This window comes from Psammomys obesus, unplaced genomic scaffold (genome assembly GCF_907164565.1).
Source record: "Psammomys obesus unplaced genomic scaffold, mPsaObe1.curated_primary_1811, whole genome shotgun sequence".
NCBI classification, from domain to species: domain Eukaryota; kingdom Metazoa; phylum Chordata; class Mammalia; order Rodentia; family Muridae; genus Psammomys; species Psammomys obesus.
The window spans coordinates 6,745,131-6,771,957 of NW_026586173.1; the positions used below are offsets into that span (position 1 = coordinate 6,745,131).

A 26,827-nucleotide genomic window follows, 5' to 3' on the forward strand; every position below is an offset into this window, starting at 1 on the left:
CTACAGCTTACATGCCATGTACATAAATTTCCTTATTACACTAATTTCTTAGTTATTGTCTTTATGCTCTGGAGAGATTCTATGACCTGGATCCAAGAGTGTCTTTTCCATTTCTGGGGCTGCCTGCATGAAGGCAGCTTCATGTCACCTCCCTCTGTGCCTTTCAGAAGCATTTAGGATTAACCACACCACCAGGTGGAGAGCACATGAGAGTTTCCCAGTGCTTTCGTGTCCTTTATATTTGTTGCTCTCAGTAACTCCTTGAGACAGCGGGCCTGTTTTGTGTGTCACATCTAGAAAAGTGTTTCTCCTTTTCTAGGGTTGATGCCAGTTTCCTTTTGTTGTCACAGAATTAAGCACAATGCCTTTTCTGCTTACTTTTTACAATATCATACCTTGGGATGTTGTCATTCTCATTATCCCCATTGAACACACAAGGAAGGATAATCCCAGAAGGTAAACAGCATTTTCCTTCTTTATTTCCTTTTGTCAGGGAAACTAAGGCACAGGGCAGCTTCTAGGCAGAATTTGGAAACTTAGATTCTCTAAGTATCTTGGGCTTCACCAAATGTGGCACATGCTTGTAATCTGATCACTGGGGAGGCAGAGACAAGCTCAGGTGTGCAATGTCTAAGCAACTTAGTGAGTCTGAGGCCAGCCTGTGTTTATATGAGACCATGCCTCAAAAGGGTACTGGGGCATAGTCTTGGCATAACTGGATGTTCATGGCTGTATATCACGTCTAGAATGTGGTATGGTTAGGGCGGTGTTATTAAAATAATTTTTCACTAGGAAAGTAAAATCAAATTTTTGAATGCTTAAGTGATAGGGAAAGATTTGTAGTCGTGAATTCTTATTCTCTACTTTCTGTTCTTCTTGTGATTGGACATCATATGTTGGTCTTGATGATGGTTTGTTCTTTGGGTTTTATGCCTAAGAGTTTGCTCCAGGAGATTAATGTCTAGAAAATTGGTATCTGCTTATCTGTTTGTTCTTCTAATATGAAAACAAAAGTATTTAAATTGTATCTATCTTACCACTGATGTATCTATGTATAATTGTGTGTGTGTGTGTGTGTGTGTGTGTGTGTGTGTGTGTGTGTGTGTGTGAAACCTTTATGCAGTATCCGAAGTTGATTCATGCCCAGGCCTGCAGTGAACAGCTTAGCATCAGAGACTCACTTTAAACAGTGCCTGGAGGTCAGAAAGAGTTAAGGAGCCTGATCCAAGCCCGGAGCTGGACCACATGGTAAGATCCCAACAGTGTAAATGTCAAAATTATAAATCACTTATGGAGACCCAGTTAACTCTCTCTCCATACATGAGTTTAGGAGGAGCACAAACACTGCAGCTGGAACACTGAAGAGCCAAGAAAAAGAGGGTGTGACAGCAGGGAAAGAAACACTGACTAGAGACTCCTACTTCTTTGTTTTCTAATGAGTGTCCTCAGCGTTGTCCTCCCCCTTTACTCTACCTCTCTTTCTCCTGTAGCTGTGGGCTTCGTGAGTGAAGATGAGTATCTGGAAATTCAAGGCATCACTCGGGAGCAGTCAGGGGACTACGAGTGCAGCGCCTCCAACGATGTGGCTGCTCCAGTGGTACGAAGAGTGAAGGTCACCGTGAACTGTGAGTGGCCTTGCCTGTCCCCACTGTGTGCAAGTGGGAGGGTTGCCCGCTCTCAAGGCTGCACCCTCTCACTGAGTGGGTGTGTGAGGGTGGCCCACTATCAAAGATGCAATAATAATCCAGCCTTCCGAGTGACAGAAAAGATCCAGTGTCACTTTTTGTTCTCTGCTTTCAAGAGCTAAGAGCGCAAAAGTCCAAGAGTCCAAAGTCATCTGTTTTGTTTTGTTTTGTTTTGTTTTGTTTTGTTTTGTTTTGTTTTGTTTTGTTTTGTTTTGTTTTGCTTTGTTTTTGTGTTCACAAGGCCAGGCATCACCCTTCTTTTTTAAATGTAGCTGAGAGTAACTTTATATAAGACCAAACTTTCACATACGGCTAGCAAATCAATAAATGGCACTGAATGCATACTTTCTGTAAACGTATTTTAAACTCCGGAGTTTTTCTGTAATTTTCTCGCATGATGCAGTGGCAACCTTCACAGCTAGATACTCCCAGTGTGGCAGAGAGACCTGAGCTAGAGCAAATGCTCCCGCTGCGTGTGCTGTGCTCTTGGTGTCTCAGCCCTTCGTACTGAAGATACTGATCTACACAGAGTGCAGAATACACACATAATGTAAATATAAGTAGATACAAACACAGGAGTTTTGAGGGTATAGCTCAATACTTTTTAAAAAAATTTTAGTTAATAGAAGTGAAATTCAAGAATCTTTGAAGGCCAGTTGTGTGAAAACTTCATTCTCCTTTTATCAGTCTTCTAAATTCTCCCTGGCATTGATCTGCAAGAATTTTCTACCAATTTCTCACTCTTTTCCCTCTGGGTTGGTTCCTTGCTATGTGTGTTGACTTGGTTCCCTATGACTTGTGGAAGGCTTTGGCTTGTGACAGAATATAACTCAGGATATAAACAAGCAGCATAGAGGCCTCTACCCTTCCAAATGGGCAAGATGGGTGAGGGGAAGGATATTGTATTGAGATTTACACTCCATGTTTGGTCTCTTGATTTGTGCTCCAGTTTGAATCTAGATAGCGTGAAATACTTTAAGTAGTAAAGATAAGATAATGCTCCCATGTTTCCCTATTATTTAAGCTTTATTTTTAAGGAAACTTAAGATTATTTACAATTGTTGACAATGAACTTAAAATTTTAAAAAGCAGAAGCAAAGGAAAAAATTATTATAGAAATTAGTAAAAGGGATAAGTCAGCCCTTGAAATATGAAATATAAAGCAGCAGGCTTCAGGGTTCACATTCACAATCTGCCTTTACAATGCTAAAGCAGAAGAAATGTCATTTGTTCCAAGATGGACATCATCTGCAAGATAAAAGCAAGTGATTTTCTAAGGAGAAACTTTGCTTTTCCTGGTAGTGTGACCCCAGAGAAAATTCTTTCCAGGTTCTGTGTAAACTGACACTTTCCGATACAGTCCACAAATCATGCACAATGCCGCTGCATCAAACAGAACAGTAATTTCAGCTTGCCTGATTTTTTTGTTTTGTTTTGTTTTGGTTTTGGTTTTTTGTTTTTTTAATACTCATCAGTGCAAACTTCTGGGATGCCACAGGTCGCTGAGAGAAGACTTCAAATGATTGCAGACCCAGCAAGGAGGTCTAGTTTAGCATGGGATCCATTTCAGAATGCCCATGGGAAGGACCAGTCTGTATATCCTTCAGGCAATTCTCCATGAATATTATTAGTTATAACTGAGTCTTAGGTGGGAATTGAATAGTTTGAAGGCATACACTTTGGCAAGAACCTGGTGTGCAGAAATTCTATGAGGATGATTAAAGGTGCCGACTGCCATCCCACAGAGTATAAGGCTGATGGGTGGGTGTCAACCTAGAAAGTTAAAAGGCTTAAACAGGCACTGTACCTCACGAACTGACCACTCCATCTCAGTACCGAGAGGAGAAACAATGCGTGCTGAAAGACAATGTCTTCCTTTAGAGCAGCACCCAGATCATTTTTATTCTCTGCAATAATCCATATAGCAGTCTAATGGTACAAACCAGCAGAAGTAGAGCAGAGTAAAAAAACAAAATCTACGAATGAACCAGGTTTTTTCTTTTCTTTTCTTTTTTTTTTTTTTATTTTCAACTGTACTCTTAAATGGCATGGACCATCTTCTTTCTGTAGATCCCCCGTACATCTCAGAAGCAAAGGGCACAGGTGTCCCAGTGGGGCAGAAGGGGACTCTGCAGTGTGAAGCCTCGGCGGTCCCTTCAGCGGAATTCCAGTGGTTCAAGGATGACAAAAGGTATGGTCCTCTCTCTCACCAAACTCCCTCGAGATTCCTGATCATAGATAGTCGAAATCTAATCCCTGGGAAATTCTCTCCTGACATCCTATGGGGTGTGGCATGCAAGGAATTCTTTTGTAAATTAAAAGAAAAGTTCATCTAGGCTTTCGATGTCATCTTCTATGTTATTGCTCACCAACCAGCAGGACTGAAAGATAATATAATTCAACCAAGCAAAAAATCAGAAAACAAAAGCTACCAACAACATTGTAAGCCCTGTGATTTTTTTTTTTTTTTTTTTACAGGCTATGAAAATAATGTGTTCTGCAGAAAGGTATTTTTAACACTTTCCCAGGCCTAAGAAATTCTGTCTGCCCCTAGGAGGGGCTCTCAAGTTGCCTGCCCATCCTAGGTCTCCACTTCCCTATCTGAGGTTATCAGCACTGCTATGTAGGAGCCGGTGACCTTTCTGCACCCTTCCTTTCTGGGCAGGTTGTCCTTTCTCTGTAGGAGAAAAGAGTCAGGACTGTTCTCTTCCTTCCCATTGTCGCAGCCGTCACTGGGACATTTGTTGTGAGTCACTGAAGATGATCATTTGGAGGAGTTATCAAATTGCATGTCAGCGCAGGGGTCAGCAGCTCAGTACAGCCAGGCAACATGACAATTACCACTATCAAAGAGCTATTTGAAGGTGGATGAACAACAAATAAATGTGTAAGCTCTGTCTGTGTTCAGAATATTTTCATAAAAGTAGAGGCAGTGGTGCTGGAGCTACAGCAGAGTCCTGTGAGATCTGTGGGTGGACGAGCAAAGAGTGAAGGAGACTGGGGACTAAAAACACAAAGTCTGGAAAGAGCAGCAGGAGGCATCCCGGTAAAGAGTTGTCTTACTACAGGGGTCGTGGTCGCTGTACAGTTTTTTTCCCCCTCATTCAGTCACTAAGGCTTCACCACATTGTCTAGTTCCTCAGTCAGTAAACTACCTAGACCCAAGACACTTCATCATAAAATACACATCCAGGGAAGAACACTGCCTGTCATGTTAGGACACATCCCGGCAGCCTCTCGTGAGGTATGGTCTAGGCACTCTCACCCCATTTTATAAATGGAAGAACTAAGAAAGAAAGAAGTGAACAAATTCCCTGAAGTAATATATGGAGTTGGCTATTTCCCCTCATTTGAGAAGTCATAAATCCTTCTTTTCCACCACCAGTCTTACTGAAATAAAGAGAAACTGAGGCTTAGAATTCCAAAACCTAAAAGGCCCCTCCATATAGATAGAGAGATGATAGATAGATAGATAGATAGATAGATAGATAGATAGATATGCCTGTTTGTGAACACTATCGAAGTCTTAGTGAAAATCAATCCACTGCACTCTACTATTGAAATTCTTGATGAAAAAAAAAATATAGAAACAAAATATAACAGAAAAACAAGCTCTCAAAATGTGTGAAGAAAATACAACAAAAAATATGTTTTGAAGCAAAGGAGGGGAGAGCAGTCCCTTGCATAGCACCAGTCCAAGCAGGGGCCACCATGTATGTCATCATTTATCCCCAGTGCTGCCTAGGAGGCGCTGGTCCAGGCAGCATTGTGCTCTCCTTAAAATCCCTTTATAGCTTTTCCTTTGCTTCTTCCCATTGATATCTCTATATCCATTTATTCATTTGCTCCTTTATTCACTTGCTCATTGATTCATGTCCAATGCTCTCCCACTGAGTAGGTATCTTTGTCTTCCCAGGAACCAGCATCCCAGCAACATTTCTACCATGGGGTCCTTGCCAAAGCTTTTCTTCTTTGTGCCACTGAGGCTACAAGGCTACCATGGCCTCAGGTCTCAGGTGGAATATGACACATGTCCCAGTAAATGATAACTGATGTCCATTTCATTTTCACTGACATGAGCAGAATTCAGCCACAAAGAGAAGAGTCTCTGGCAGGGATAGGCAGTTTTCTATACTTCTTTGGGGGCTTGGCCATACTGGTGTTTTTGCTTCCTCACCCTGTGTCTGCTGTCAGTCAAAGGCAGGGGAAATGGAGTTCTCTACTTGGAAAACCCTGACCACCTAGTCTGGAGAGGAGCCACTGAAGGGCCTACAGCTTCTGCTGACATGGGTAGCAGTAGGGGGTAGGGGATCTGTGAGTGCCTGAGAAGGGAAATGTGTTTCATCCCGGGAGTGTGAAGTGCTGCAAAGTGCTGCTGGCCATCCTGCACTGTGTTTAGCTAAAGACATTTCAGATCTGTCAAGCAAGAACCTGCTTTGGGTAAACCTCTTCCCTCTATGGAGGCAAAATCCAATTCACAGCTTGGTTCTGATGTGAACACTTCTTCCCTTTCGGAGAGCACTGCCAAACCGGAAAGTGGAATCCACACCCTCGCATCTCACAGAAGCCTCCTCATGGTGGCTCGAGAGCCTTGGACAACACCCCTTACAAGATGAACTTGTATGTAATAATCTGGAGCTAGAACAGTGGCCTCTGGTCCCATTGCAGGTGTCATCATACCATTCCAAAGAGCCAAAGGGCCTTTCAGTGAGGACTGCAGACTCAACCAGTTCACTACTGCCCTTAGCTTTTGGGAAAGAAAGACACCTAAAGGAAAATCTCTCTATACTACAAAGCTAAGCAAGCCCCCTGAGCCCATCAGCTGACTTCCCCAGAAGCTAACATGGCCAGGAAAGACTGTTCCAGAAAGATCCTCTGAGATACTCTGGGAAGGTTGCTCTTCCCAGTCCCATGTAAGCATATAGTTCAATTGTGTAGAATGAGTAATTATCATGATGGTGTCATTGAGGCAGAGGGGAAGATATCATTAATTCCAGACTCTTTTTATTCTATGAAAAAAAAATGATTATGGTTCTTATTTTTTTTTTTCCTTCACCTGTCTTCCCTTTTCTGTTCCTTGTTTGCCTAGACTGGTTGAAGGAAAGAAGGGAGTCAAAGTGGAAAACAGACCTTTCCTCTCAAAACTCATCTTTTTCAACGTCTCTGAACATGACTACGGGAACTACACGTGTGTAGCCTCTAACAAGTTGGGCCACACCAATGCCAGCATCATGCTATTTGGTGAGACCCTGCGCTGAGATGGGCAACAAGGGAGGGTGAGATGGGGAAGGGTTAATGGAGAGAAAGAAGGTATAGAGGAAAAGTATCAGAAGTGAGCCAGGTAACGCAAGCCAAAGAATAAGGAAAGAAAGAGAGGGCACTCATGCATGTAAGAATGTAGGCCTCTGAGGGGGGAAAAGAAAAACAGAATATTCATTTATCTAAAATAACAAAAGTCCTGAAACAGGAGAAAAGGTAGTTGCCAAAAATGACTTTTTTTCCCCTCCTCAGTAATGTCGCCAAAACTGACTCAGGGATTATAATTGAACAAAATAGTTCAGATCTCAGAGAGGAGCATGTACAGCTTCAGTCCTTTGCTCACTGGGCTAAATAGCACATTCCCTTTTCTGAAACTTTTCCAGCCATTGGCACATAAGAAAAACTGAATAACATTCATAAGAGCAGAATCACAGCCCTTGGAATCCTTAATAATATTCATTTCAGAGACGGGCAGATATAAAGAAGACAGAAAATGGGATTTTCCAAGTTCTCTATTTGTGCCAATGGCTGGTAAAGACATTTGCCCATCCTCACCATCATCTTGAAAGATGTCGTATCATTGTTCATGCACCAATTCCTTAACTCTTTATGGAGGGACTCATTTTATAAAGCATTTTTTTTTCTGCTCTCATTTCATGCCTAGCCACTGATAGTGTTGGTGGCAGAAACAGTAAGCAAGCTTCTTGGAAAGCACTGGATGCCTCCATCCTGTGAGCAATGTCTGTAGGAGTGAGCATACATGCCTATCTATCAGCAGGAGCCATTTCAGATGCCTGTCCATGGCTTTAAAGCCTTAATGGGTGCAGGTACTTCCTACAGGCCATGTGATGAATTTCTGATTTCCTTTTGAGCACATTTCTCCATACCCAACCAAGTTCAATGACTGTCAAAATTTTCCAATCAGTTTCTTCCATCCCCTGTGTTAAAAATCCACCTGAGTATGGTAGAAATGGGGGTGGGGGGGGAGATGTGAACATAAATTCTTGCTGTTCTGAGACCTGTTAGGTAGTCTCACAGCCTCAGCCTCGAGGGTTCCAATCTGCATGCTGCCCCTGGCACATACCATTGGTGCTAACAACATATGTTCTGTGGTGCCATCTCTGCTTCCAAATCACATTCTCCCGACCTCCTACTCAGCATATGAAACATAGCCCAGCACCCAGCTTTAGCTGAGAGAGCTGGGAAAGGGAAGGTAATGTTTGATCTTAGAACACATGGCTCAGAAGAGGCAAGCTGTGAGTAGAGTGACTGAGAACGCTTACAGGATCAACAAGGATAGTCATAAGCATTCTCCCATGAACAGGGATAGCCATGTGTCTCTCTTGTGCATGGAGATCATCATAACTGCCTTTTTGTGCATGGGGATAGTCCTAAGAGTTCTCCCATATATAAGGAGAGTCAGATGTGTCCCTCTTGTGCATGTGGATAGTCATAAGTGTCCCCTTTATCTGTCAGGCCTTTAGGGGTTTATGGAAGATCTCTGCCTATATGAACAGAGGATAGAATTAGAAAGGGGCAGGCCTATGTTCCCTTGCCTTGAAAATCTAAGGCTCATCCATAATCTACAGTGTTTCCCTTAGCACCCTCCCACATACTGCTCTTTGGCCACAGCCATCCTCGTTCTTGGAAATAGTCGTCCCCCTCCTTAAAACCCCTCTGTGTTCTAAGATGGAAACAGAAATGGTGTCTCCATTAACTTCTTCACTATTAACTCCCTAGCCCTCTTCTCTCAATATATATCAGAATGAGAATAGGGGTAAAAAGAGTAAAAGAGCTGGCATTTGTGACAAGAAAATCAGTGACACATGGGCCATAAATCCACTCTTTTCAGCAGACTCATATGTGTCACTTACAGCTTTGTTTGCCCTGCCTTCCCACCACTGATAAGAGAGCACATACCCTCTGCCTTCTTTGAGATATTTTTGTCATTGTCAGATTCCTAGATTCTAGGGTTTGCTAAATGTCCTTTGCAAATAAGTGGAGAAGGCCTGTGTTAACCAAAGATGAATGAGGTCCATGTGGGGATTCTCCTTAATGGTCTCCAGATCTGTAACAAAATTTCTAAGAGGGAGTGGCAAGCTTGCAGCCTCTTTCAAATTCAGCCTTTTGGAAATCAATTTCATTTGTTAGCTTCATTTGAGAGACTATTCTTGAGGAGCCCATTACACAAGTATTGCATGGGTGCCATTCTTCCATGGAACTGGTGAAACCTCGACCATGTTTAAAATGAGCCTTTTCAATCCCTCTTCTCCAGCCAGGTCTAGTCCAGACATTATTGTGGCTCCCAAATTCATAATTGAGGCTCACTATTAGTGAGGTCCATTGACAAATACAAATTTATTAAGGAATGTTCCATGTCATTTTCAGTAGGAGCCATCAAGGGCAGGTTGGACAATAGCACTTCTTTTGTGACTACAGAGCATCCGTGATTAAGTTCTTTCTCCAGCACCATTGAAGAAACCCAGCTAAATTGTTGTCATTTGTCATCAACTTGCACATACAGTATAAAAAGCTAGTCGTTCCAAGTCACACTAAAAAGTGAGGGGTTCTGATATTAAAAAACAAAACAAACAAACAAACAAAACTCCTATTGTTTGCATCTTGGGAGGTGTAAATTCTGAAGAGCAGGGTGGACCTTGCCATTACTGACCAATAAGGCTCTGAACCGCTGGTCTCTGGGACTATAGAGCCGACTGTGCAGTTTTGAGACCAGTGCTTCCATATCCCTGATCACAGTGGTACCAAGGGCCCTAACCCAATTCAGATCATGATACATTGATATCAGAAATTAGTGAATTCAGTCTTTATCTGTAAGACAATGGGGTGAAGATGTAGGAGGAAATTTTTCACCTGGAAAGGAATTTTGGTCCTTTCTTTACAGTCAGTTCCCAAGTAGCAAAGAATGAATTCATCTGCACTAGAAAATACATGGAGTTACCCCTGCCTGGCTTCCCACCATCCCACCCATGTAAAGGGACACAAAGCATTTCAATGTTTGTCTTGCTTCACCTTGTCCTATGGCCTTTGATTTGTGTCTTCCTTTATTTATCCTTTCCTCTAGAAATGCTTGTGAAAGGCAGTATACAAACTATATATGACAAATATATAGCGACTGTATATAATATATGTGTTTGTTTTCATTTTTCTCTCCTGTATGTCCCCCACCTGATTTAGAACTAAATGAGCCTACAAGCTCAACTTTGTTGCAAGGTCAGTATCCCTCTTGCCTTCTGTTTTCCCTCCCTTTTGCCTTCTGTTTTCCTTCCCTTTTCCTCAACCCCAAAGCCCTCACCCTCTCCTTCTCCCTCTCCCTGGTGTTGATTTCATGATATTTCTAGCAGCAAAGTTACTTCGAATGTGGCAGTGGAAGGCTATTGAAGGAGGCTCTTGGGAGCTGGTAAAATGCCACAAAAGCCTTTTTTTTCTCTGCTCATCCTTTGCACATACTGTCTAGGAAGGCTGAGATTAGTAAGGCAAATAAAACATTATTAAAATGCCAAACCCAGAAACCAGCATTCAGACAAAGGTTTGAAAAATGAAATTTGAACAAACGAGAAGACAATACAACCACTTACCACACTGATAGCCTGGTACCAAGCTATCTGAGTTTACATGAAGGGTTCTATTGCGGTCCCTCAGAGTCAGACTCAGGCAATAATTCACTGAATTCCAAACAGTCCAAGACACACATCACCATCACCTGGTCCACAAGTTTTTCAAGGAAGGCCTGGTGTTGCGAGTAGTGATCCAAGGTAGGGAACCAAGAAACCGTAGCTCACAGCTGACCTAAGATCTCAGTTCTTAGATAAGCCATGGAACCTTAGTTGGACTTCATTCCATCTTCCAGGAAGAGAGTAATCTACCCTTCAGAGATGTTCCAGTGTTCAGCTGAAGACACATACTTAAAATGCTCTTAAACACGTTAGCACATTTTGAGTCTCCAGATACAGGCTAAAAGCCAGGGACTTCCTCCATATGGGGCACGTTCCCTAGAGTCATTTCTTTTTGGTTTCTTCTCACCTGTCCCTTGACAACCCCCCTCCTACTCTCATCTCTTGCCCTTTGTGATTTGTGTAGCTCTTGGAACTTTGTGGATACTTGGTGTCTCTTACCGTTTCCTCCACTCACCCGGGTGAGTGATGTTACAAAGTCATCACCACATGTCACTGTCCTCTTCGGAGAGTAGTTTACTCACGGCCTCTCACATAGTAGGCAATGCTCTACCACTGAGTGATAGTCCTGGCCTTTGATGATAGTTTGAGCCCTACTTGTAACCCAATGCGGAAGCACCTAAAAACCTAAATGAAAGGCCTTTCCCTACCCTCAACACGATCTTCTGACATCCCTCATCCCACCCCTGCCCTGAATCCACCCTCTTCACCCATCTATATCCTAACTGTATGAACACTCACCAGAGGACAGCATTAGATCTGAGAGGTGGAGGGAAAGATAGAAGTTGGGGAGCTATGTTATAGATGAAGAAAATGGTTTTTTGTTTTGTTTTGTTTTGTTTTGTTTGTATCATAAAAGAGGCAGCACTGCATTATCCACCCTCCTGATACACACCACTGTGCTGATGAGTCAGAACAGGAAAATGAACTAAAGACCAGGGAAGGAAAAGGGGGTGGTCTCGGGATGTACTCAGACTCAACTTGTGACGCAACTGCTGCCTTTGGACTCCCAAGTGAGGCACCTTTCAGATCTAAAACTAAAGAGCATTAGAAAAGCACTAACGTCACTGAGAGAAAGGACAGATGCTGCCATGGTGCTTTCAGAAGTTATTAAGCTATTTCTGACCACTAGAACTACATTGTCAGAGGAAAGCAGAGCATTTCACATTCAGGGAGTGTTTATTTCACATTCAGAGAGTGGTTCCTAATAAGGAATTCCTAATTGAAGTTACATTCATTTGGCGGGGAGTCATCTGCCCACAATGAAGTCCTTTAGGATGAGACTAACAGAAGCAAAATAACAACAGAAAACTGAGAGGATCATCTGTCCTTGGTGCTGAGCTTAGGACCTGGAACAGGGAACTATACTGCCATGCCCCACTTGTTGAACAGGGCTGGGCTGCTTCACTGCCATGTTTCAGAGCTGATCAACAGGGGAGAAAGTTCTCTTCTCATTATTGTTTTCCCTCACCCCTTCATCTCAGAAGTCTCCTGTTGGGTGTAAGTAAGGGCAGACATTTTAAAATAGAGATGTCTGGGATGTGGCCTTCAGCATAGCCACTGGATTGGATTGTACTTTAGAAAAAGCAGACTTTTCACTTGAACATGTCCACTCGTTTATCTGTATTCACTTCCCCCTTGCCATGGCTAGTCTGGAACAGAATAGAAGAGATTGGTGTTTTCTCCAGAAATACCTCCAAGAGTTGCTAATCTTATGTGAGAAACACATACAGAAAGACTTATACAAATGTATGGGTTTCCACTGACAGGAAACCTTAGCCGTTAAAGAGGTTGGAGGCTTCCTTCACTGCCTAAAATCTGAATGGACGAGTAGGGTTTTGATAAGGGAATTTTGTTCATCCTCAGCATTTTTTACCACCCTTGACGTATTTCTCTGCCTCCCTTTTGCAAACACAATAGATTGCATGTCACCTTCCAGTATTAATATTTGGTGGTGCAGGACTCTCAAAGTGATAAATAAGGACTCTGGGCTGTGCCACCATCCCTCACAGAGCTTCTGCACGGGTAAGAGTGCAGGGCCCATGCTGCAAGCTCAGAGGCCCCACAGCTGCTCTCTTTTCATCTATTGGCCCTCTATCTTCAATCTGCTCAGATCTGATGATATTAGGCTCAGAAATGTAGCCTTGTTAATACCACTGCGCCTCACAATATTAAAGAATGGACAACAAATGCAAGTATCTCCTCCTAGATACCAGAAGGAGATGATCTGTTCTTCCTGCAGAGAATTTAAGAGAGTTAGGTAGGCCAACATACCAAGCAATCAAGCAGACAGCATTTCTATGGCATGCATATGAAAAAAAAAAGTTCATTATATTTTTTTCTAGAAGAATGGATTGAACACCCATATTCACCTAACAGCCCCTTTCCTCCTATAATATTTAGAAAGCAGCCCTGAGCTTACCTCAGTACGTAGGTCCAGGTGCTTTGCTGACATGATTATCATTTGTGAACTGAGCGGAAAAATGGAATACCACCTGGCTTATGGGGTTATGTTTCCTTTCTTCTTCTCTTCCATCCCTCATTTTCTTCTTTCTTCCTATTTTTCTTTTTCTTAAACTTCACCACCCCACTATGGTTTTTGCTGGATTTGTGTTAATAAATCATTAGCGAAGAGGACAGCTATGTTTTAATCAAGGTCTTATTGAAGAAAAATATTTAGATTGTCGGGAATAATTTATTTTTAATTTTAAAAATTGTATTTATATTTTATCTGTGTTTTTTGTCTGCTTGCATGTCTATTTGCCACATGCATGCCTTGTGATAGAAGATGTTGGAGTTATAGATTATATGTATCATATAGTTATAGGTTGTTGGAAAATCGAATCTGGATCCTTTGCAGCTTAGCCAGAGCTCTCCAGTGCCTTCTCTCCCTCTCTCTTTGTCTCTCTGACTTTGTCCCTAGATCTGTCTCCATCTCTATCTCTGTCTTTCTCTGTGTGTGTGTCTCTGTGTCTGTGTCTGCCTCTGACTCTGTCTCTCTCCTGATTGTCCTAGACCTCATTATGGAGAGTAGGCTGGCCTCATGCCCACAGAGATCTTCTTGTCTCTGCCTCCCAAGTGTTGGGATTAAAGGCATGTGTAATTGTGCTCAGCTTTTTTTCTTGCTAACTAAGATGTCACTTAATATCTAGAGCTTAAGGCTACCACTGGCTTCAGAAGTCCTGACAAGGTTCACACTTTCGGAAGGTAGACACAATGACAGAATGTCACCATGATAGAAAGGATGATGTCAACACTCCTGTAAATCTGCTTTATACTAGAACAAAAGTATCCTATCTTCCACAGAAGGAACACCATTCCTTCTCCCCCCCACCACCCCGGGTGTGCTGAACAAGGGTTGACTGAAACATTGTGACATAGAAAAGACCCAAAAGAATGAGTTTTAATATAGTCACAACAAGTGTCAAATTTCCCTATATTCTTGTGGCTGCTAAAGAATTGATTTTCTTTCAAATGGCTGCACCAGGAACTCGGGGTTGGAGCAGCTGAATGGGAACAATTATGTATAACTTGTTTCTGGGTTCTCTGTGTGGTCCCGGAAGCAGGAATGTATGCCTTCCGTTTATGTCTTCCTGTATCCCCATTTGAGCCAGAATACACAATACTCTGTGGGTAATATCCTCCAAGACACCACAAGTTTGCACGGCTTGTGGTCTGAGGGCAAAGTCTGTATCCTATCTCCCCAGGCTGTCCTTTCCTTTCCTTCTTGGCACAGAGAGACACATAAACCAGTGCCCCCCCCTACCCCCCAGCTTCTGGACTGTTCCAAGGGCCCAGAAAGCATTCTAAGGGACAGTCCATGCTAAGTGCAGAAGACATATGTGGCCACCACATCTGGCTTTCTGCTCCCACCCTAGCTTTATCTTGGACATTCTTTCAATGGCAAAACTTTAGGTCGCCTCCCACATCTTTCTGTATTCACATGGGCATCTTAAGGTTGGTAATGCACACTTAAATCAGGAAGGTTCACAGGTCTGGTGCCTCTAAAGAATAGCTCAAGAGCCTGATGCAAAATATGCCTTCAATTTACTGTAAACATCAAAGTTGCAGTTAGGATTCACTGGATCGAAGACTGTTGTCCCTCTGAATGTGAGGACCTCTGCACAAAGAACAGACTCCTAAGGTACCACTTCAGTGCCCAAAGCTTTGATGATGTTTCATGTGCTCTCTGTATCCAGATGAAGAACTGCACGGGGCCTTGGCTAGAGGGAGTAAAAGATGACTGACTACCATCAAGCCATAAAGCTCTTGGCTGTCCACAGGAAAGTTGAGAAAGCCCTGTATATTCTTCTGAGAGCTTGCGGTCAGGAAAATGGGGATCTTTCATGCTCTAGTCAACAGAGCATCTTTATGTATTTACAGGGGCTTCCAGGGAGTCCTGGTACTGCAGTACAGGTAGAGATGCCACTTTCTTGGGGATGCCAGAGAAAGAGCCCATCAAGCCAGCCTAAAGTCAGATATTAAAAGTCAAGACTCCTCAGCCATCTGAGAGCTGACTCATCAGTGTTTCTAAAAGTCATAACTAAATGTGACTCAGACATTCACATTTTATAGTTAGCAAGGGTATCCACTCTCAAATCACGATAATGAAATTCTACGGTATCAGCCAACTCTAGACTGAGGACCACTGAATTCAGTGAGTTGGGGGCAGGAGGATAGCCTGATGAAAGACTGGAAGTTGTTCAATGACACCGTCTAGCAGCTCAGCTTGCAAAGGAGTAGGTGTCTGCTGCCAAGATTCTGTGTGTAGTCAGGCTCTGCTTCAGTCTGTGACCCACACCAATGGACGTCCATACTCTTCCTTGCCTCCAGCACACATAAAGCTTAATAAACTGCAGAGAGTTACTGTGGATGATGGACAGTGGCCAGCATAAATAAAGGCAAGCATAAGGGGCCTGGGGAATTTCTTGGGCCAGAAACCCTGGCTTGGTCCTAAGACCATCTCAGGGCACAGTAAGTGCCACAAGCTGCTTTGTGCCTTAACAGTGGCTTATTTTTAATTTTTTTTTAGAAGTGAAAACTACAGCCCTGACCCCTTGGAAAGGTTTGTATATTTACTTCTCATGCAGCTAATGCATTAATGGGAATGGGGAAATAGTTTTCTTCACCTCCTCCTAGATGCCTTCTTCTTTATGCTCACCCTCAAGCATTCTGGAAGGAGCTTTCTCTGACTCTGAGTGATTTGCAATCAACTTAGATTAACCCATTTCCAATGACGTCACATCCTGCGTGAGTTGCTCCCACTTGCACGAGTTTAACTGGTCCTTACGGTGGCACTAATGTGCATCTGCTGTGTTCAGAAGAGCTGGGCTCTGGAATCGTGACATTGGGCTTATATTTTCTTCATCATGAAGCACTCTCTAATGCAACAATCTTCTCAGGCCATAGCCTTGCATGCTGCCTTTGCTTATCCCTTTCTCTCCTTCTCTAACTTAGAGGCAGAAGGAAAGTGGTGAGAGGGAGGGAGACTTGGGAGGAAAGGGGAGGTTCTTGGGTGAGTCACTGGGACAGGAATAAAATGTGTCTTATTTGAGGCTTTCATGGCAGCCAGATGTTTCCTATGGATAATTGACACTCATCACAGAACTCCGAGACCCTAAATGTCCTGGTAATTAGTCTCTTTAGGCCCTCGCTGCTCTCTAATGAGATAGTGGTAATAAAGGCATCCAATGTGGAATGGAGGTGTGGCTGAATGAAGAACAGATGCCTCATCTGAGTGACCGACCATGTCACCAGACAGAAGGGATAAGCTGTCACTTCCCTAGAATCTCCTGGGAGAAGGCCTTGTTCTTAGCAGGCTGTGACCTATGTCTTCCTGCACCGAAGGTCCTCACCCCCATGGCATTCTTTACTCCTGTGTTTGCTCAGGGTGGGGAAGGCCAGCCTTCAGCAGTGCCCACATGGGTTACCTCACCCTTCTCTGCAGATACATGATCTGAGCAGATGGGAAGCAAATTACATTCGAAAAACGGAAGTCAGGGGGCCAGGAAAGGCTCTTAAGCTCTCAAAAGTAAGGTTTCTACAAATTCCAAAGGAAATGGCAATCCTCAGCCCAGCCATGAGCATCCTTAGGCACTGCAATAGATCCCAGCACTCTTGGATTCCTGGTCCATGGAGCTTTGTTTCTTGGGAGAGTTGGTCAGTTCTGCTATCTTCAGTGACTTTGTGGGACAGAGTTAGAAAGGGAGAGGAAAGATTTCTGAAAGAGAAACTAAGATAAAGTGGAAGACATGGAAAAGAAAGTCATTTTTTGTTTCTTATATGGTTTGATCTTTTAACAAGTACAATTTTAAAAACAAGAAAAACAGAAGCACAAAGTAAACATAGACCTGTCAGTATTAGCCAGGGCTCTCTCCTTTAGTCAGTAACTACTGACTACATGCCATGGTCAGTGAGACACATACCCTGCCTGCCATTACGAAGCCATAACAAGCTAGATATGCTGCCATGCACCTATCCTGAGGCAGGAGGATTGAGATTTCAAATGCAGCCTGAACTAGTTCGGGAGATTCTATCTCAAACAAGCAAACAAACAAGAAGCAGAGAAGGAGGAGGAGGAGGGAGAAGAAACAGTTTTAGCTGGTGATAGCACTTAGAAGAAACTGCAGGTCAGACGAATGAGGAGAATTAGAATATTAGCATTCTGGAATGTATTTAATAGCAGAATGGATATGTTACTGACAGGATCGAGGAATATTGCCTATAGGGAAACCACTGCAGTAAACAATAGAAGCTGAAACAATGGAGAGGAGTGAAATAAATGAAGACTGTTTCAGACAAAGGGCTAGAGAATGTGAGCTTATGAAAGAAAAAAGAATACGGTTAGGGAGAGCCAGCCTGTGTTTGTGTTCGTGGACGTCCATGTGCCTGTGTGTGTGTGTGTGCTTGTGCCTGTGTCCATGTGCCTGTGTCCATGTCTGTGTGTAAGCATGTGCTCACCAACAATACTTAAGAAAACTTGGCAGGAAGACAGCCCAAGGGGGCAGATAGCAGGCAGATCATACAATGTGATGGTAAAGTTTCTACTAAGGAGCCAGATGTTTTTGTTAAGGCGGTAAGACTCAGCTAGAGCAATCTGGAGGTGTGGATACATTACTCTGAAATGAAAGAAAGGGTAAAGTGTGAGAGGGCCAGGCAGCCTGTGGCAGTGGTAGCTGGTGACCTCTGTGACTTGGAAGGTGAGTCACTGCGGGTGTCTCTCCCAGCAAGCACTCTTATCTTGGGCTGCCTATTTCCTAGTCCTTCATTCTAAGTCAAGTTTTCCTGTAAGTTCTGAGGAGTCAGAGAAGGTGGGAAGGGGAATGGGCATGTGCATACGATGGAGGCAGTGGGCAGCCTGGGCATGTTCAGTCGGGCCTGAGTAAAAACAGCAGGAAGGCCCTGAAAATTTTACTGAGATGGCCCTTCTTACAAGCAAATTGATGTGTTTACAGGCACTATCCTGTTTTCTATAGTTTATTGGGTTAGGATCTGTCCCTACAGGCTCCCTATGCTGTTTCCCAACATGGAATTGAACCACAATGGAGCTCTGAGGACTGTACCAGTGTGACTGAATAAGAGTATCAGACAGAGCAACCAGAAGAGCTACCAAGCCATTGTACTCACAGACAATGTGTTCAGCCTTACACATATTTATTTTTCTTCTTTGGGAACGAGGCAGGGCCTCTGCTGTGTGGCTTGTGGCTTCTGCCCTTCAGTTAAGCATGAAAGAAGGGAATGAAGGAGAGGAGGAACATCCAAGTGTTGTTAGGGAACATACATTTGTTCTTCATCTCTTTTGTCCCCAGCTATCCTCTTGGCCAGGGCAGGTAGTTGGGCAGACAGGGTGAAGTATGGGGTTGAATAAGGAATGGACTTTAAAGCTGAATACCTGAGTGTTCAGAGAGCCAAAGAGATAGAAGAAAAAAAGAACCACATGCTACATTCTGTGTGCTGATAGAGTCCCAGCAGACCAAGTGCACAGGACACATTTTCAATTGTGCTCGGGAAGGCACATGTAGAAAGATTGAATGAACCACTCACTTTAGCAGAGAAGAAATGGAACCTGGCCTTCGCAGTCAGTATGTAAGAGCTCACAGCCAAAGGCACGGACGGGGGCCAAAGTGGAAAGAATAGAACAGTCCAAAGAGAAGACTCACCCAAAGCATAGTAACGTAGCCTCTTTCCTGGGGGTATTCTGGAGTAGCCTCTCTTCTGTGAAAACAAGGGAAGTGTGTGAAGACAGCAATGGGTAGATATAGAAAGGGAGTCCCTAGTGCCACTTTGGATGGAAACCTAGCAGTTAGATTCTAGAAGGTGTGAGCTGTAGGTGACTAATCCTTAGTGACAAGCAATTGAAAGGTAAGTCCTCGGGATAATTTATTCTCATGCTTCTCCATCACCTATGCTGGCTAGAATGTGTTCCCTGGATCAACTCCCTGCCCAGCACAGAGCAGAACAGGGTTCCCTGGGGGCTTTTCAGCATGACGAATTAACATTGCCAAGGAGTTCCAGCCCTGTGACTCTTGTGACCCAGGCTAACATAAGGTTGGACAGCTCCTGACCTCAAAGGGCCAAAAAAAGCAATCATGTGGGCAGCAGCTAGGTCCAAAATCCTAGGACTTGACAGGAAAACCCCATGTGCAATCAGGAAGCCTGGTTGAATCTGGTCTGATTTAACCAGAAGTGACACCTTTGCTGAGCTCCTGAGTCAGGTGATCAGGTTCTGGCAGTGTTTGGGTGAGGACAGGGACAGAGTATGGTCACCAGTTCAAAACAGCTCTGCAAAATTCAGTGTGCCACAGCAGATCAGAGCAGGTCCAATGAGAGGCCTTTTCCCCATTGACTAAGTGCTTAATACATCTGATTTCTGACCTTATGTACTATTCAGGAGCCATCTTCCTTTTTCATGGAAGTCCTTGGACCCAAGAGTAGAGTAGCCCAGAAGTTTGTATGTAACAATAGGGAAGGTACTGGAGAGTTTTATCACCTTGGAGTTAGCTTTGTTACCTCTTTTGTTTGGTAAGGAGTATTTGTAGAGCAGCTGACTAAGGGCCTCATGGTGAAATTTGCCTCCTGATAGTCATTCACTGAAGCATGAGTTACACCCAGTATCCTCATTAATCCCCAATTGCATTCTTGTTCACACAGCACACAGTCTTATTCCTTTACTTATTCCACTCTCTAACCTGTGTCAGCTGGTTTGTACTTATCAGCCACTTGATGTTACCACTACCTCAAGAGGCCGAGTACCCCAGGGGATCCCTGCACTACCCTGAGATAGAATGATTCAGTTTTCCCAGTGGAACTGCAGCACAGAGACTGCAGGGCCCGGCAGGTCATTCCCTGAGCTGGCTGTGTAGCTGGGCGGTTCTATAAATGTTTGAGACAGTCAGAGCTCAGCAGGGGATGGGCGATGATGGAAGTAGCCTGGAGCCAAAGGAGCTGACGTTACTACAGCATGTTATGTCATGGGCAAATGATGACAAACAGTCTTCTCCGCTCGCAGGGAAGGCTTCTGCTTGCACTCTGAGTGTCCATTTGAGAATGTGGGGAAATTCTGTTGTTAGACTACCAGATGTTCCTCCAAGAGGAAAGTCTCAGCTGAAACGACACCAGACCAAGTGACCGGTGAGGAGTTTCCCGTCTCACAGCAGGTAGCTCATGACATGTGTTCTCTCCACAGGCCCGGGTGCTGTCAGTGAGGTGAGCAATGGGACATCAAGGAGGGCAGGCTGCATTTGGCTCCTCCCCCTTCTGGTCTTACACCTGCTCCTCAAATTTTGATGTGAGTGCCCCTTCCCTGCTGGGGAGAGCTGCCGCCACTGCATCTCAATACAGCACTACAACACGACAGAAGTCAGAATCAAAAGAAATTCAGAGAATCACAGCCAATGGGACAGAAATTCGAGGGAGGGGAACAAAGAATACTGTGGGAAAGGAAAAACAAAGTTTAAAAAAAAAAAAAGGAAATTTGAAACTCGCCTTGCAGATATTTAGGTACCACTGAGTTTTCTTTCTTTTCCCGGATGGGAAGAAGGCACACCTGGCTTGGACCCACCCACAGGCTGCACTGTGTGATCTCTCTGTTGCCAGGGTGGGCAAGGGCTCAGCCATTCTGCCCACTAAGGTGCCCCACCGTGGAACATTCTGGAGTTGGCCATCTCAAACTTCACCAGTCCGTAGGGACAAGCACAGAATGAGAAGCAGGGGCCCAGATGTGCCACAGAGGGCCCTTTTGGTGGGCTGCGTCATGGTGGCGTGTGTCATGAACTGTGAAATCAGAAGAAAAAAAAACGAATGAAAGAAAGAAAGAAAGAAAGAAAGAAAGAAAGAAAGAAAGAAAGAAAGAAAGAAAGAAAGAAAGAAAGAAAAGAGAGAAAGAAAACAAGACAGCCTGACAGCAACATAATCCCACAAGCGACAGTCACAAAAGATACCGTTAAAATTTTGTTTTTCCATTTTATCACATGGACATCATGGATTAATAAGGGATTCTGATTCATTATTGATTTTGTTAATTATATTTTCGGATATGAGTCTAGAACCTAGGGCAAAAATAAGAGACAAAACTAGAAACACACAGGAGAGGGTGGAAAGGGAGCGCACCTATTAAGCGTTCAAAGGGAATAGCGTACTCCCTACCTAAGTTTACAACTGCTGGACCACACACTGGGCGCTAACCACCTGGTAAGGATTTGGCAAATCCACCAGAAACACATGTGATTAAAATAAAACACCTCCACCAGCGTTACAGATTCCTCCTCATTCTGGCATTTCATGCAGACAGTGCTATGCTATCTCCACACTGCTTAAACATGGAAGGTTGATCCACACTCTCTCTTGGTTTGTTGGCCATGCTTCTTTTGATGACATATATTATACAGTATATATATATACATATATTTTTTTTGTTAGAGTTCTAGCCATTTTGTTTCTCAGCAGGGTCCTTTCTCAGACATTACTGCATGCTGTATATGGCGTTAGCTGTGTGTTGACCTTCTAAAAGATGATAGAGTTTACTGGTAATTGTGTAATCAGCTCCTTCCTTTTTTTTTTTTTCCTTGGGTTATTTACACGTCAGAGACATTTCTAAAAAGAGCGGAAAGGACAGCAGAAACAATAACTAATACCAGGCGCAGCATCTTTCCAGGTGTGGCTCTCTGAGGCGGAGGCCGCCAGCTTGGCTTCTCCATCACACCTTGGGGCATTAACGGACAGCAAGCAACTGAAACAACTAAACCAACAGTCAGTAATCACTTGCTTTAGCCCATTGTGGGAATCCCTGATGCCTTTGTGACTACTGGAGAACTTAATCCTCTTGGTTTATTTTATTTAATTTTCCACCTTTGTGTGAGTGTGTATGAAAGAGAAGAAAAATGCAGTTTTTAGGTAACCATTTTTTTCCTTCCCTGAAGTCTGGGGACCAGAGAGGCCTCGGGGAGGGGTCCTGGATGTGATGAGGGAAAGTGGGATTGGGGGATAGGGGAGGGATGGGTTGTCTCTGACTTGACATTAAAAAGTGTTCCATGTCCCTCTTCACCTGGTGTGATACTTCATTCTGTAATGGGGGAGGTGGATCTGCCTGGCTGGATGAAGGATGAGGTGGGAGCGTTGTACTGCTCCTGAGTTGGGCCCAAGCTTACCTTCCTTGGCAAGTGCTCTGATGATAGTGGGGTTTGAGCCTGCCTCCTTCCTCCTGTGGATGCAAGGAGAGTCAAAATATTGTGGGGACCTTGTCTTCAGTACCTTCAGAGAGTCTTGTTAGAAACTACCACTATCCTCATGTGCTTCAATTTCCTTCGGGGTCAAATAGTCAAGTTCAGTCACAGATGCTAGTTCCAATGCTTTCTTCATGGTGTGTATTACATAACCCCAAATCTTACAAATCACTGTTCTGAGGACTGACTGCCTTCCATGTCTGCCACCACCAATACCACCATCCAAACCTCACTTATACCCATAAATTAATAGGAAAGAAAAATTTTACTATAACAATATTCAAATAATTCTAAGACTGATTCTGGAAAGGAAACATACAGAAGATTGATTGTGAGTTGGAAATGAGGTATCAGCCGGACCAGTCAGGAATTACTGCCCTTGTGATTTCAGGGGTTAGCTTTGCCTGAAAGAAGTCAGGATATTTGAAAGGAATGCTGGCGGTTCCGGCTGCCACTAGCAACATGGGGTTACCGACTTTGTCCCTCTGTCTCCTTTTGCCCTCCCAACCCAACTGCACCCTCCACTGGTAACTCCAGGTACCAGACAACTCAACAGTCTTCCTAAGTCTCGGGAACTTGGCTCATATTGATGTTGCCCCAAACCCTGTCCCAGAGCCACTGGAAGTAAGGGGCCTTATATTTTCTTACGATGAAAAGTGTGAGTAGAAAGGCAAGACAGGAATTAAAAGCAGAGAAAGATTTATGAGCAGCAGTAGGTAAAGAGAGTGGGAGTTATTTCCTAAACAGTGCCCTCCTGCAACCAAGAAAGTATAGGGATTTTATTCTGGGAGCCTGTAGCTATTTATTCATATAGGAAAGTACTTTAGGGGTGGGCCCGGAGAAGCAAACCCATTGCTTTCTGTTACATGGTGTGTTCAGTTTTCTCTAAGCTTAAAACTCCAAGAAATAAAGGCAAAATTTTCTTAATTACAGGAAGAAATAAAGAATAAAAGTGCTGTGAGTTTTTCTCTATTCTTCCTATGCTTCTGTCCAACTGGGGGAATTGGCTTACAGATCACAGCTCACTGGAATCAAGTAGAGAAAGCGCAGGTGACTCTCTTATTTCTAAAGTGGAAGCCAGAAATCTCCCTGAAGAGGACATTTCAGAGCAGCTGCAAAGGTATGCTCTCCTAGCTTCAGTGAGACAAGAGAACAACAGCTGTCAGTCTCTGCGTGAATACATTTCTCTTTCAAATATACAACTACTAGATACCTATGAGTAGCTACCTTAATACTACTAGCTAACATTGCCAATATCCTTGTCACTAGTCATGCCTCAAATTAACCTCTGAGCACCGTGTCCTGCATTAATGTCCGTGCAGGCCAGCACCTATAAGCTGCCATGGATGCATAAGGCTTTGTTATGCTACTGTCAGCCCATGCTCCTTTTGCCCATGGTTCTTTGGCGATGAGGATATGGAAGAACATGTTCTGGAGGATCATTTCCCCATGGTTGATGGGCTCTCTAGTCAGGAGATGACCCTATGATGTCTTAGAAGTTAAAAGTTTCTTCTTTTCCGGCTAGCAGACCCATGAGGCCCAAATTGCATAGGCAACTCACCGCGAGTGGCATTCTTCCTAAAGTGGCCTTTAAGTAAATATAGAACTCATCACAGGAGGAGAAGGTGATGCGGAAAACCCTTAGGCCTTCCTTTGCTGGAAACAAAAATGTGGTAGAAATGTTTATTAGACTGTGTGGAAACAATCTCCCAGAATAGAACCCATGGTAACTTTTTGTCTTCATACTAAATAGAATATAAGTTCAAGTATGCTGGACCACTTGTAACTCAGAGATAAGTCCCCATCATACTTAAGATTAACTCCATCCACTTCAACATTAGGGGAACTCTCATAAAGGATGGGCAAATTACCATTGCAGCCTCTATGGATGCAGAGAGGATAGTTGCAGAGGAAGAAGCCCTGAACATTTTCACCGAGTAATCCTCTAGAATCTTGTTCATCTTCTAACGAAACACCTGCTCTCATCCAGCCACATAGCTGTGCAACATCTTTCTAGCCCTTATAAATGTGTCTCCCCAACGCATACTCTCCACAGTGGTCCCGAATGTCTACCTCCAAGCACGGTGAGTACTCATTCTAGGTCTGCCCTCTGATCAGTAGACTGTGCCAGTTCCGAGTTATGATCATAATCAGTGGTGCACTGGTGGTCACATTGTGTGCTGTGGCTGGTTATGATGGACGCCAGTTATTATTAGTCAAGATGCAGGTAAGTGAGCAAATGGATTAACACCAAAATCTGACTGAGTGTTAGTGCATTCCCCTGACCTCTCTCATCTTTACCCTCTACTTCCTGGACTTTGAGCTTAGATGGTAGACAGTAGCACTCATCAATCACAAGAACCTACTGTGTAGCTATGTTTGATTAAAAAGTGTAGAGTGGCCAGGCACAGTGACACACGCCTGTCATCCCAGCACTTGGGGAGGCAGAGGCAGGTGGAGCTCTGTGAGTTCGAGGCCAGCCTGGTCTATAAAGTGAATCCAGGACAGCCAAAGCTACATAGAGATACCATCTCAAAAAAAAAAAAAAAATGTAGAGTGTGAGTTCAACAAAACATGGATGATTTTGTAATATTATAATTGTTAATAAAAATGAGCTACTTGTCATTAAAAGAGAAAAAGATATGCAAAGGGAGGTTTGTGGGAAACCAGTCATCTCTTCTCATCAAACCACAGTGCCAGGTGGTAAATACTGCTGGTGAATGCACCTGTGCATGCCAATCGTTGGCCTTCAACAGATAAAGGGAATAAGGACCAATTCTTTTCAGTTTGCAGTTTTTAAAATTCTAAACAGATTTGCAGAGCTATTTGACCCAGACCTTGGACATTGGTATTTGATTATGTGGTTTGCATTTCTTTTGTTATTCCTTGGCTACCCATTCAAGCCACTCAAAGCATTTGATCTTCCTTCTCTCTATTCTTAATTCAAACATTATTTCCACGAGCACTTGACTTCATCTTCTTGTAAGGCAACAAATGCAAATTAATTTCCCCATGATTTGGGAATAAGAACTCTCCGAATCTCTCCATTTGTCTCCTAAGCTCCATGAGTCTCCCATCATGTCCATAGCCCATGATTAGAACCTTGGTAGAAAAAAAAAAACAAAAACTTATTTCTGAAGATGAGCTCTTTTAAGTATGTCTGATGCATTCTGATACAGCAGCCTTTAAGAAGGTGACCTGGTTTGGCTTTAGTTTTTGAATACTGACATTATTCACATGCAGGCCTGCAAATAACTTGAATAATTTCTTCTGGCATATGGTGAAAGTATGTGAGTTCATCTCTATAATTTGGAGGTTGTTAATATCTTTTAAGTGAATATTCATCTATCTATGCATTTATTATATATGATTAAAGTTTCCTAGAGTAGCCATAGCACTTATGCTATTCCAGTTATTTTTTTTTAATTTTGGAATTTCTGAGTAATGGTGTTGCATTTTGAATATAAAATTGAGTTGCTAATATGTAGAACTAGGCTGTAATCCAGATCCATCACTAGTTTATTGGTTCCCTTTTTCATCTTTTATAGAAGATGTTGTTACAGAAGATTGCTCTATCCAGCTTTAAAATTCAATATTAAATGACTTTGGGTTTTTATAAGATTTCTGCAAGACAAAATTCTGGAAAGCAGCCTTTTTAAAGCATGCAGATGGAGGGCGTGAATCTGGGCAAATTCTACGACCAATGCATTGTCTTTGCCTCCAGGATGGCTTCTCAGAAGGGAAAACACATAATCGTAGTAGCTATTCTGCAGATGCTTGAAGTGGTTTCTTAAGGAGATAGATCCTACAGTACTAAGAAAGGAGAATTGCTTAATAATAAACAGTAGGTTTTCCTGAAACAGCAAATGATGTTAGTCCAAAGCTGCTCTGTATAGGACACAACACAAACAGACTACAGGAGTTCTTATGCCTGGGAGGTAAGGTTCTGGAATAAGGAATGTTCTTAATGTCCCTGCTATGTGTGTGTGAGTGTGTGAGTGTGTGAAACAGAGGGAGAGGGAGGAAGGGAGAAAAACTTTAGTTACTTAATTGTTTAATTCTTTATAATATATAACATGTTATTACCATTCCTCATATTTGGGATAATAGGAAACAGGAATGAAAGAAGACGCCTCCAGAGAAGGTTTCAGTCATAATAGCTCATCTCTGGGACAACTGCTGTGTTCAAAGGCGAAGGTTACATTTGTTTGCACAGATTACATTAGATGTTTATGTATTGCTGGTTCAACTCTAAATGTAACCTAAACAAGTAGACAAAAGTTACCTTCTGGCATCCGAAATCCCTGAGCCACTTTCTGTGTCCTTCCACCCTTGACACCCATTTCCCTTAAACATAAAAGTCCCCACTTGAAAGAACATCCCCACCTCGGTGGGTATTGGCTTTGTGGAGGCATGTGAGGAGAATCTGCTCAAATTTGAGGAGCTCTTTTTACCAGCATGACGTAATGAT

General features: G+C 43.2%; 1 protein-coding gene across 4 annotated transcripts in view; it reads left to right on the forward strand.

Moving 5' to 3' along the window:
- The window catches only part of Ntm (neurotrimin), a 980,157-nt gene extending 957,980 nt beyond the window's left edge, over nt 1-22,177 (forward strand). Inside the window, exons 5-10 of one of the 4 annotated variants that reach the window (XM_055601183.1) lie at nt 1,491-1,625; nt 3,756-3,876; nt 6,775-6,926; nt 10,140-10,175; nt 15,669-15,701; nt 20,322-22,177. In XM_055601183.1, coding sequence (XP_055457158.1) covers nt 1,491-1,625; nt 3,756-3,876; nt 6,775-6,926; nt 10,140-10,175; nt 15,669-15,701; nt 20,322-20,422 — 578 coding nt within the window. In that variant the 3' untranslated portion in view covers nt 20,423-22,177. The remainder of the gene's footprint in view (nt 1-1,490; nt 1,626-3,755; nt 3,877-6,774; nt 6,927-10,139; nt 10,176-15,668; nt 15,702-20,321) is intronic. The other 3 variants (XM_055601184.1, XM_055601185.1, XM_055601186.1) reach the window with 3 other exon arrangements.
- Nucleotides 22,178-26,827: the final 4,650 nt, after the last annotated feature.